We start from the raw sequence: 12670 nt of genomic DNA, 5'->3' as shown, positions 1-12670 counted from the left end.
GGAATCGCGTCCTGGCCCGCTCGGGGCCTGTGCAAGCCGCCACCAAGCCGCGGGGGCGGGTTGGAGGGGAACGTTTCATCAGCCAGGCCGCTGCCAGATGACGGCGTGACGGGGTGGAGCATTCCTAACAAGGGCAGGCTAGGATCCCGCCCAGTGGATCCAGCCCGCCCCGGGGCGGGGTGCCGCGAAGAGGGGCGGGGCTAGGCAGCCTCTATAATTAGCAGGCCTGGGAGCCCGGAAGCGATTCATCAGCAAGACTCCACGTGGACCGCGCCTCCTGCCCCTCCGCTCCAGGTCTGCAATGGCAGCGGCCGCCAGCCCTGCGTTCCTTCTGTGCCTCTCCTTTCTGCACCTGCTGTCCGGCTGGTCCAGGGCAGGGCGGGCCGGTGAGTTCGGGGATGGAGCCTAAGCGGGGCGGGGTCCAAACCTGGTGGGCTGTGGACTGCAGCGGGTTTCAGAGGAGGGGAGGCTTCTGGAAGGACTGGCGCGATCTCCCGGAACATCGCGGTCTCCCGGAACATCGCGGTCTCCCCGAACATCGTGGTCTTCCCGAATATCGCGGTCTCCCCGAATATCGCGGTCTCCCGGAACATCTCCGTTTCCCCGAACATCGCGGTCCCACCGAACATCCTGGTTCCCCTAACATCCCTGTTTCCCCGAACATCGAGGTTCCCCCGAACATCGCGGTCTCCCAGAATATCGCGAACTCCCCGAACATGCCCAGCTGACGGCACTTAGTTCCCCTCTGTGGCTCCTTTCCGCCGGGCCGGCTTCCTGCGGCTGCTGCTTGCTCCGCAGGCCAGGAGGAGGCTTCTGGAAGCACTGGTGCGATCTCCCCAAACATCGCGGTCTCCCCGAACATCGCGATCTCCCCGAACATCGCGGTCTCCCCGAACGTTGCCATCTCCCCGACATCTCGATCTCCCCGAACATGCGCGGCTAAAGGCACTCAGTTCTCCTCCGCTGCTCCTTTCCGCCGGGTCCCACTCCTGCTGCCGCTGCTAGCTCCGCAGGCGAGGAAGCTTATGGATGCACCCGCGCGATCTCCCCGAACATCGCGGTTTCCCCGAACGTCGCGGTCTCCCCGAACGTTGCGATCTCCCCGAACATCTCGATCTCCCCGAACATGACCTGCTGAAGGCACTCGGTTCCGCACCGCGGCTCCTTTCCGCCGGGTCTGCTTCCCGCGGCTTCTGCTTCCCCGCAGGCCAGGAGGCTTCTGGAAGGACCCGCGCAATCTCCCCGAACATCGCGGTCCCCCGGAACATCCCGGTCTCCCTGAACATCGCTGTGTCCCCTAATATCGCGATCTCCCCGAACATCGCTGTCTCCCGGAACATCGCCGTCTCCCGGAACATCGCGATCCCCCCGAACATAGGGATCTCCCCGAACATCCCGGCTGAAGCCACTCAGTTCCCCTCCGCGGCTCCTTTCCGCCCGGCCCACTTCCTGCGGCTGCTGCTTGCCGCGCAGGCCAGGAGGCTTCTGGATGGGCCGGCGCGATCTCCCCGAACATCGCTGTCTCCTCGAACATCGCGGTCCCCCCGGACATCGCGGCCCCCCCAAACATCGCGGCCTCCCCGAACATCGCGATCACCCCAAACATCGCGGTCCGCCCGAACATCGCCATCTCCCCGAACAACGCGATCTCCCCGAATATCTCGGTCTCCCCGAACATGCCCGGCTGAAGGCACTCAGTTCCCCTCCGCGACTCCTTTCCGCGGGGTCCGATTTCTGTGGCTGCTGCTTGCCCCGCAGGCCAGGAAGCTTCTGGATGGACCGGCGCGATCTCCCAAACATTGCGGTCTCCCCAAACGTTGCGATCTCCCGGAACATCACTATCCCCCCGAACATGCCCGACTGAAGGCACTCATTTCCCCTCCGCGGCTCCTTTACGCCGGGTCGGCTTCCTGAGGCTTCAGCTTGCCGCAGGAAGCTTCTGGAAGGACCGGCGCGATCTCCCTGAACATCGCGTTCTATCCGAACATCGCGATCCGCCCGAACATCCCGGTCTCCCCGAACATCGCCATGTCCTCGAACAACGCGATTTCCCCAAACATCGCTGTCTCCCCGAACATCCTGGTTCCCCTGCACATCGCGATCTCCCCGAACATCGCTGTCTCCCCGAACATCCCGATTCCCCCGCACATCGCTATCTCCCCGAACATCCCGATTCCCCCGCACATCGCTATCTCCCCGAACATCGCGGTCTCCCCGAACATCGCGGTCTCCCGGTACATCGCGGTTCCCCCGAACATCGCGGTCTCCCCGAACATCCCGGTTTCTCCGAACATCGCTGTCCTCCCGAACATCGCGATGCCCCCAAACATCGTGGTCCCCCCGAACATCGCCATCTCCCCGAACAATGCGATCTCCCCGAACACTTCGGTTTCCCGGAAAATCGCGATCTCCCCTAACATTGCCATCTCCCCGAACATCTCGATCTTCCCGAACATGCCCGGCTGAAGCCACTCAGTTCCCCTCCGCGGCTCCTTTCTGCCGGGTCCGATTCCTGCGGCTGCTGCTTGCCCCGCAGGCCAGGAAGCTTTTGGACGGACTTTCGAGATCTCCCCCAAAGTCGCAGTTTCCCCGAATGTCGCGGTTTCCCCGAACATCGAACATCGCTGTCTCCCCGAACTTTGCGATCTCCGCGAAAATCGAGGTCCCCCCGAACATCGCCGTCGCCCCGAACATCGCGGCCTCCCCGAACTTTGCAATCTCCGCGAAAACCGAGGTCCCCCCGAACATCGCCGTCGCCCCGAACTTTGCGATCTCCGTGAAAATCGAGGTCCCCCCGAACATCGCCGTCTCCCCGAACTTTGCGATCTCCGCGAAAATCGAGGTCCCCCCGAACATCGCCGTTGCCCCGAACATCGCGGTTTCCCCAGACATCCCGGTCTTGCCGAACATCACGGTCTCCCCGAACATCTCCGTTTCCCCGAACATCGCGATCTCCCCGAACATGCCCGGCCGAAGACACTCAGTTCTCCTCCACTGCTCCTTTCCGCCGGGTCCACTTCCTGTGGCTGCTGCTTGCCCTGTAGGCCAGGAGGCTGCTGGATGGACCAGCGCGATCTCCCCGAACATCGCGGTTCCCCCAAACACCTCGGTCTCCCCGAACATAGCGATCTCCCCGAACATCGCGGTTCCCCCAAACACCTCGGTCTCCCCGAACATAGCGGTCTCCCCGAACATCGCGATCACCCCGAACATCGCGATCCCCCCGAGCATTGCAGCCTCCCTGAACATTGCGATCTCTCCGAACGTCGCTATCTCCCTGAACATGCCCAGCTGAAGGCACTCAGTTCCCCTCTGGGGCTCCTTTCCACCGAGTCGGCTTGCTGCAGCTGCTGCTAGCCCCGCAGGCCAGGGGGAGCGTCAAAGAAGGCTGAAAAGGAATCCGAGGAGGGTGGAGGGGCCAAAGGGCTACAGAGGGCAAGGTGGGGTGGGGATCCCTGGTGCAGACCCTCCCTGGTGCAGACCCAGAGCCCCACTCGCCCTAGGGAAGGAGAAACCGGATCCCCGAACCCTAGCTGGGGTCAGGACAGGGGTGAAGGGGAGTTCCACAGGGAAGCAATCACAGACCCCCCCACCAGCCACAGCCCTGCTCTGCTCTGACCTGCTCTTCACCACACAAACCTTCCAGCACCTCCAGGGCTTCCTGCCCTGGAACTTCCCCCTACACTTTGGGGCAGACACTCACCTGCACCCAGGGGCTCACCAGACACTTCCTACTCCTCCCCTCACCATTCACTTTCACCACCCAGGTCGCATCCTTTCACTCTCCGTCTCAGCTCACCCCAGTCACCACACAGGCCTCCCTTACCTCCCCATCCATGAAGGAGCCCTTAGCACCTCCTCCACCAACTAGCACCTTCTCCCCTTTTGCCTGAGGACACACCCCAGCAAACACACCCCACGCTTTCGACAGAACTTAGTGCAGGGGGGATGGGAAGGACCATTTCCCTCAGGATGACCCTGGGATCACCCGTGAGTAGAGGCGCCCACTACTTCCCTTGGGTTCCAGACCCACCTGTTCTTCCTACTGGGGAGATAGGGTTATATAGAACAGTCACTACGCAGGCAGGAGTCAGCAAACCCTTTCTAGAAAGGAAAGGCTGAAGGCACTTTGGTCCTTGCTGGCCATGGGTACTGTGTGTCAAGTCCTGTCCCTTTGTAGAGAAACAGCAGGCAACGGCAACCTGCAAATAAAAGGGAGACCAGATGTGGACACCATCCTAGGTTGCTGACCCCAGGTGAAGGCACATGCTGGGTCCTGGCAATTGCTGCCCCATCCCCTAGGGTGTCATCTCCAAGTAATGTAAGTTGAAGAGTCACAGGTGTGTCTGACCCTGCCTGTGGCTTCTGGGTGGTGTGGATGTGATGGATGCGAGTGGAGGTTCTATGGTTTGGGGTCAATGCCCCCCTCCTTTGCTGCTGGGGGGCATCATTGGTCCCTTGGGGCGATCAGGGACCCTCTCTGAAGCCTCAGGTGTGAGCTGAGGGTGAGGGGTGCACCCATGCGGTGTCCTGGGGATCAGGGCCAACTGCTTGTGCAGCTTCTTGGTTCCCTGTGGCCCTGCTCCAGCCCATCCCAGGAGACCCACTTGCGTCTTCTCACTGCTGGGCCTATCTTCCTAATGACCTAAAGGGTGAGGAGCCCACCGTGTGATGGGCAGCTCTGAGGCTGTGTAGTCACTGCTCTCCCATAGCTGGAGGCTCATCTCCACCAGGGCCCAGAACCACACTTGGAGCCACTTTTAAGTGAGGGGATTTTGCTGCTCTGAGTGGCACAGCCTTGCTTCTGAGCACTAGGGGACCCTGTTGTGATTCTGTGGTTGGCAATTGCCGTGAAATCCACATAGCACCTTTTCCAACCACACATGCCTCTGGGATCTTAGGGACTCCAGGGTCAAATAGCCATATTGGTAGGTCCAGTAACACCCCTTATGAGAGTGTGTATGGCTGCATCCCAGCTACAAGAGCAGAGTTGAATAGTGACAGGGGAGGTCATATGACCAGCACAACCTACACTAGTTACTACATTAACGACAAACACTATCCATTCCTGGTACAAATCCAGGAAATGTGAAATTATCATCGAATGAACCCAGCACATCCCTCTAAGCTGGACCTGACACAGGTGTCCGTCTGTTACTTTGCCCTAAATGCACCTCATGAGTAATAGGGGAGCAAGTTAATGCTTCAGGTCCCTGGGAGAAGGTCAGACCACACACTGTTCACCAGGAATGTCTGGGTATTTGCTGTTTCATGGTGTACGTTTACCAGAGTGAATGCCTATCTGGCTCTGTGAGAGAGTCTGAAGGAGTCATTGCAGTTGCTGTGAGGTTGAAGGAGCCCACCAGGGCCTCTGGGCTCTCCTTTTAGTAATGGACTCTGGGACTGAGATGTGGCTCAGTTCTCAAAGCTGGGCAAAGGAGCTCAGTTATTTCCTGGGGTGATTCCTTTCAGCCTCCAGGTCATCCATCCTTGCGTTTTATCTTTGTTTGCTGTAATTATTTAACTCTAGCAGTATCCGGGTTGAGTTTCCATTTCTTTTGGATCTTTGACTCCTTTGTTCTATGAGCCATGGGCATACCTTTGTATGGCTGAGGTCCCCAGCTAGCATTGTGACTTCTTTAATTATTTCCATCATTGCACCCTCCTTCCTCCTGACAGTTGACAGCCTCCAATTGAGATCTCTTATTTCAGGATTTTCCATCACCATTACTACTGGGAGCCCATTTCAGGAAGAGCATTTCCTACCCCCAATCCCGGCCTTCAGCAACAGGCATCCCTGAGCTTCTTGACAGTCTGCTGCCTTATCCCAGGGCCTTCTTTATATGCTGAGTAAATAGGAGTCCTCCAGGCATCCCATGAGCCCAGAGGATGGACATCGTTCTGGATTTTCATACTGCAGCCACTCTGGCATGGGAGCTTCTCTGAGCCTTTTGGTTCTTTCCCCTATACCCTGAATTAGAAGTTCTGGGTTTTCAACTTCTTGCCCTGTGAACCATCCCTTTCCAAGATTCCAGGAATTCATGCTTATAGCAGATGGGCGACTTCACCAGGGCTTTGCCAACGTATTAAATCCTGTGACCTGTGACAATAATCACTTGCTTATCAAAACTGAATTCTGCCCTCACTGCCCCCCCTCCCCCCACTGCGCTGGAGCATCCCAGGGCAGCTCCCACACCCTCTCCCGCCTCCTGCAGTCCACATGGACTGCTGCTGAGGGTCCTCCTCATCCAGGCCTTTTCCTGCCACAGCAGGCCTGGCACCTCCATGACAAGGTCATGTGCTGACCAACGTGGGCACAGAGCAGGTGGGACATGTCTGGAGGGGACATGTGGTTTCATGGCCGCAGGAACCTTCCCCTCCATGTACTCAAGCAAGGGAGACGCTCTACTCATTAGCTAGTTTTCATGACAGTCCTGGCTGGCACATCTTGCTCTGCCAGCCCAGCTCCTCAGAGGCCTTCCCTTGCAGTCACCATAAGGGGGAGGAGGGGATTTACGTTCCACTTCCCCCCACACTAACCCCCTCCTTTGTTTTTCTTCCATAGACACACACTGTCTTTACTATGATTTCAACATCACTCCTAAATTCAGACCTGAACCACGATGGTGTGAAGTTCAAGGCCTGGTGGATGAAAGGCCTTTTCTTCACTATGACTGTGTTAACCACAAGGCCAAAGCCTTTGCTTCTCTGGGGAAGAAAGTCAATGTCACAAAAACCTGGGAAAAACAAACTGAAACACTAGGAGACGTGGTGGATTTCCTCAAAGGGCAACTGCCTGACATTCAAGTGGAGAATTTAATGCCCATTGGTAAGTTTAAAATGGCCCAGGGAACAGATACAGTAGTGACTTAGAGGCATTTATTGGTTTCATGCAAAAAATAAACCAGAAGTTTGTGTCACACAAGAGGCTGAGAAGCATGGGCAGGATGCAGCAGAGAGAGCAAGTCCAGGAGCCAGGAAAGGAAGCAGGGTGGGGCTCAGGACTTGTCAAGATCAGAGCTGATCTCTTTCCAATGGGGCAGAGCCCCTCATTCTGCAGGCCCGGATGTCTTGTGAGCACGAAGCCCATGGACACGGCAGAGGATCTTGGCAGTTCCTCTTCAATGGACAGACGTTCCTCCTCTTTGACTCAAACAACAGAAAGTGGACAGCGCTTCAACCTGGAGCCAAGAAGATGAAAGAGAAGTGGGAGAAGAACACGGAGGTGACCACGTTCTTCCAGAAGATTTCAATGGGGGATTGTAAGACATGGCTTGAAGAATTTTTGATGTACTGGGAACAAATGCTGGATCCAACAAGTAAGTGAGAGGGGAAAAAAGGAAGCTGTCTTGAGTTCGTATATTATCAGCCCAGTGTGTGAGTGTGTGTGAGTGCATGTGTGAGTGTTTGAGTGAGTATAAACATGACCCCCTCATGAAAGGCTCCTCCTGGGTGTGCTGGCATGCCTGTGCTCTCATCCTCCTCTGCCTTCTTCCTCCTGACTCCTCTTCCTCCCTGCACTTGCTTCTGCTCCACCCACGGTGCATTTCTCACCAACTTGGAATCTATGGGTGTCATAGTGTTTCCATATCTTTTTCGTTAGTGTTCCTTTCTCCTAGAATCGCCTTTTCTTTCCTCTTCCCTCGTCTGTTTCTGTAAATCCATCAAAATCACCTCCAATGCCAGGGCCCAAGACCCTCCCCTCCCTGGCCTTGGGGCATCACCTCCTCTTCCGCCAGAGCAGGAGGGTGGACTGTGCTGTCACCTTGCTTCCCTCAGCAGCCGTGTGAGCTCCCGGAGGACAGGGGACACCCCCTTTCCCTTCCTACCGCAGGAACTGTCCCAGAGGTTGCCCCACAGCAAAGGAGGACAAAAGGTCTGCCTTCTAGGATGATCTGGGGTGGCAGGAGCTGAGGAGGCATCTCCTAAGATTTGGGGCCTGGACAAGGGTTGTCACTCCTGTGTTTCCATTTCAGAACCACCCACTGTGGCCCAAGGCACAACCCACCCCAAAGCCATGGCCACCACCCTCATTCCCTGGAGGCTCCTCCTCATCATCCTCCTCTGCTTCATTCTAGCTGGCAGCTGAGGAGAGTTGTTTAGAGTGACAGGTACTGTGGGCAATATTGGGAGGGGAGCAAGGGGCAGATGGGTGAGATGGGAGGACGTGGAAGGAGAATTCCCAGAGTCCCAGAGGCCGGGAACTTCTCATCCTGACATGAGACAGATGAATGAGACCTGGTGTCGCCTGTTGGCAATGACCTGGGCAGCTCAACCTTGAGTTCTGATGGATTCTCACTGTCAGAGGCCAGAGGGAAAGGGAGGGGCCCATACCAAGGCTTAAGGCATATTGAGCTTGAGAGGGTTCAGCCAGTTCAGGCCTGTTTCAGAGCAGGTTCCTATTTGGGAAGGGTAGCGGTATGTGGCCTGCAGGCAGCAGGAACTCAGGTGTGGGCAGTCTGCACAGTAGGAGAGGAGCAGCGTGACCACTTCACCTAGGATGTCAAGAGAAAGGGTGTCCCTGGAGAAGGCTACAAAGAGAGTGATCTGGGAGAATCCCAGGACGAGGGGGCTGTGAGGGCCTTGGCCCACCCAATTCCAAAGGCTGCATTCCCAGAGAAAGCAGCTCAGGTCCCAGCAGTTAAGGTAGAAGTGAAGAGTGGAGCATGTCCGGACTGAGGTTCAAGAAAAAGCCAGGCCCGTTGGACCCATGGGATTCCTGGCCGGGTCCTGGGGCGATGCCCCTGCCATTCTGCCTCCTGCACACTCCAGATCCTGAACCAGCTGATGGCCCTGCCTGGAGCAGAGTGGACTCGGGCAGGGCAGCTGAGCTGCTGCTGGAGTTCCATGCCCACCACTGAACTTGGTTAGGAATGAATGGGGCGGGGCAGGGGCAGTCCCATTCAAAGCTATGGGTGCAGCTCCCAGGGAGAGGAGAGGTTGAGAGCAAAGGGGAAAGAAGGAGGTTTGCCTGCAAGCCCACCCAAGGCCAGGGAACACGGAAACAAAGACCTCTCTTTGGACAGCGCTCCCCCAGGTCCTCTAGACCCCTCCGTGAGAAGGGGGAGCAGGCCCTCCCTGGGGGTGCACAACCCTCATTACCAGCCTCAATTCTGAGCCCTCATGTGCTGTAACAGGACCTGAGCTGGCTCTGTGGTGTGGTAAAGGAGGGTGGAGGTTGGGACAGGCTGCAGAGCAAAGGGTAGGTTTGGAGGGAAAAACATGTTCCTTATTTGGGGGAGAGGCTCCGAAATGGGGAGGGCCTGGAAGGGATCACCCAGGACAACAGACCCAGGTTTTTCTCAGCCACTTAAACCAACGCTTCATCTTTTCTGAAGGTGGAAGATGATATCAAGAAGCCTCTGTTAGCCTGTTCTGGTTCCTGCTCTCCCTTCAGGGAGGTCGCCTGTCTACTCACCACTGTGCCTTTCTGGAAAGCAGGAGTGCAAGCCTTAGCAAGCCCACAGGCCCCCAGGAGATGATGAGGACGTTGTAGACTCAGCGTCTCATGCCACTCATTACCTTTGCTGATGATCCTAGCAGCCATTTTTCTTAACGTCTTCTGCCACTTTCTCTCAGTGCTAACGGATGGAATTTCTGCACAAGTTTTAACTGAACAAGAAATCCCAGCAAAACGCATTTTCTTTCTACTTCTTTGATTGTGGAAAAGCAGACACTTCTCTGAAGCATGACCTTATTCTTCCAAACAGTATCGCTAGTAAAATAGCATGCTGGACTTTAGACTTCAGGGATCTTTTCCATGCAGTGACCAAAAATTGTGATAATCCTTTTTATTTTTATGGCTTTTTACAGTTTCTCATTCTGTCAACCATATTGGAGTGAAGTAGTGGCATATGCATCACTCACTGTAATCTCCATCTCCTGGGCTCAAGTGATCCTCTAGACTCAGCCTCCAGAATAGACTACAGGCACACGCCACCAGGGCTGGCAAATTGTTTTATTTTTAGGTAGAGATAGGGTCTTCCTATGTTGCCCAGGATGGTCTTCAAATCTTGGTCTCAAGCAATCCTCCCACCTTGGCCTCCCAATGCTCTGGGATTACAGACATGAACCACAGTGCCTGTTGTAGAAATTTTTAATTATTGAATATGAAAATATTACATTCATGATTATTTTATTTAGTAAATAAAATAATAGAGAGCCCAGAAATAAACCTGCACACTTAACCGCCATCTAATCTTCAACATAAATGAGCAATGTGGGAAAGATTCCCTATTTGAAAATTAGTGCTGGGATATCTGGCCAGCCATATGCAGAAGAAGGAAACTGAGCCCCTAGCTCTCCCCATATATGTTAAATAACTCAATATGGATGAAAGATTTAATGTAAGTACTAAAACTAAAAATCCTGGAACATAACCTAAGAAATACCAATGCAGACATAGCGCCTGGCAAAGATTTCATGAAGAAGACACTAAAAACAATTGGAACAACAACAAAAATGGACAAGTGGGACCTCATTAAACTAAAGAAATCTGCACAGAAAAAGAAACAAGCAACACACTAAATAGACAGCCTGTAGAATGGGGGAAACTATTTGCAAAGTATGCATCTGACAAAGGTCCAATATCCGGAATCTACAAGGAACTTAAACAATTGAACAAGCAAGAAGAAAAAACCCAATTAAAATTGGGCAAAGACATGAACAGACACTTTTCAAAAGAAGACCAACAAATTGGCCAAGAAACATGAAAAAGTGCTCAATATCACTAATCATCAGATAAGTGCAAATCATAACTGCAATGAGTTACCGTCTCTAACCAGTCACAAAGTCGGAGATGTTGGTGAGGCTGCAGAGAAAAGGAAATAGACACTGTTGGTGGGAAAGCAAACGTGTTCAGCCACTATGGAAAGCAGTTTGGAGATTCCTCCAAGAACTTAAAATAGAACTACCATTCTACCCAGCAATCCCACTACTCAGGATATATCCACAGGAAAAGAATTCATTTTATCAAAAAGACAAATGCACCAATATGTTCACTGCAGTGCTATTCTCACTAGCAAGGACACAGAATCAGAATCTAAGTGCCCAGGAACAGTGAATTGAATGAAAAAAAATGTGGTACATAGACACCATGGAAATCTATGCAGCCACGAAACACAGCAAAATCATGTCCTTTTCAGCAACATGGATGGAACTAGAGGGTATTATCCTAAGCAACCTAATGCAAGAACAGAAAACCACATACTGCATGTTCCCATTTGAAAGTGGCAGCTAAACACTGAATTCACATGAACCACAGATGCTGGAAATGACCAGACCGGAGAGAGACAAGGATCACCTGGCCTGAAAAAACACCTGTTAGGTACCATGCTTACTGTTTAGGTGATGGGATCATTGGGACACCAAGCCTCAGCCTCCCAAAATCCACCCATGTGAAAAACCTGTTTATGTCCTTTCATTTTATAGGTTGAAATTAAAGATGAATACATAAAATAAAATGACGCAAGGCCAAAAACAAATGGGGTTAACTGACCAAAGTGAGAGAACTCTGCACTATGAACCCAAACCCAGCTCAAAAAGATAAACTCTAGTCACTTAAAATAATCGTAAGTCGTATGATGATAATTGTATAATAATTATATGTAAAAGTGCCAAAACCCTAAAATTAAACACTCCATAATGGAATTACAGTTGATTTCCATCTTGTTCTTTATACCCTTACTTTTTTTTTCCATTTTCAAGTGACATTTTTGTTTATCCTCAGGAAATCCTTGCTGTCGGCCTTCTCCTTCTGCACCCACCACCTCCTTTTCCACTGTCATCCTCAGCCCTTCCTCTGGTCTGGGACTGTGGCTTCCTTGGCACTGAAGGCCCAAGAGCTGCATTCAGCCTCGACAGAGAGGATGATGTAGGGCCGGTTGTAGAGGTGCTCTCGGCATTGCAGAGGAACCTAACAGCTCGAGCCCTCTATTGCAGACAGCTGCGTTTCTCCATCAGGTTAACTACAACCAAGCCAGCCTTGCCTTTTTCCTCGTTTTTTTTCTAGTACTTCCGAACTCGTACTTGAAAATTTATATTCTTCCTCCTAACATTTCTTTTTACTTCTTGTTTGCACAGTACATCCTGATTTATTATGCCCAGAAAACACTGGATTCCCCATGTCACTGACAGCTGCAAGGCCACAGTCTCCACTTGCTGGAAGAGCACGTGGGGTTTGGAGCCCTTCAAAAGCCCCAGCCCCAGAGAACTCTATTTGGCCTGTCTGGAACACCCTGGATAAGCCTCATTCATTGGGCTTGTCATTGTTTGACCTGCTGAGGTCTCTTTCTAGGGAAAACCCAGATTCTCAAAGCATTGGCTAAAAGCTATCATTGCAACTGTGCAACCCCACCATATGCACTTAGAGTATGGAGAAAATATGTGCAAATTATATACCTGGTAAGGGACTGGTATCCCGAACATATAAAGCACTCTTACAACTCAATATTGTAAAGAGAAATAATGCAATACAAATATGTGGAAAGGTTTTGAATGAACATTTCTCCGGAGAAGTATATGTTGGCCACTAAGCTCATCAAAAGAGGCTCAACATCCATAGCCATTAGAGAAATGCAAATCACAGCCACAAGAAGATGCCACCTCACACCTAGTAGGATGGCTGTCATCATAATCACAGTGAGGACATGGAGAGACTGGATCCTTCATC

General features: G+C 52.9%; 1 protein-coding gene across 1 annotated transcript; it reads left to right on the top strand.

Annotated features, from left to right (window-relative positions):
* The first annotated feature begins 275 nt into the window (after nt 1-275).
* LOC126952508 (UL16-binding protein 1-like) lies at nt 276-11579 on the top strand. Its single transcript, XM_050787185.1, has 5 exons — nt 276-386; nt 6566-6829; nt 7044-7319; nt 7977-8111; nt 9339-11579. The coding sequence occupies exons 1-4, from the start codon at nt 302-304 to the stop codon at nt 8087-8089; spliced, it is 738 nt and encodes a 245-aa protein (XP_050643142.1). The 5' UTR covers nt 276-301; the 3' UTR covers nt 8090-8111; nt 9339-11579.
* The last annotated feature ends 1091 nt before the right edge of the window (nt 11580-12670 follow it).

Source organism: Macaca thibetana, chromosome 4 (assembly GCF_024542745.1).
Source record: "Macaca thibetana thibetana isolate TM-01 chromosome 4, ASM2454274v1, whole genome shotgun sequence".
Taxonomy (NCBI): domain Eukaryota; kingdom Metazoa; phylum Chordata; class Mammalia; order Primates; family Cercopithecidae; genus Macaca; species Macaca thibetana.
The sequence above is the reverse complement of the archived record's forward strand: the minus strand, read 5'-3'. Positions and strand labels throughout refer to the sequence as shown.

Bases quoted from the DNA above. Each gene is read 5' to 3' on its own strand.
- LOC126952508 (XM_050787185.1), top strand. From the start codon at position 302: ATGGCAGCGGCCGCCAGCCCTGCGTTCCTTCTGTGCCTCTCCTTTCTG. The intron at 6,830-7,043 runs GTAAGTTTAAAA...CCAATGGGGCAG, and splicing joins GGAGAATTTAATGCCCATTG to AGCCCCTCATTCTGCAGGCC. The intron at 7,320-7,976 runs GTAAGTGAGAGG...TTTCCATTTCAG, and splicing joins ACAAATGCTGGATCCAACAA to AACCACCCACTGTGGCCCAA.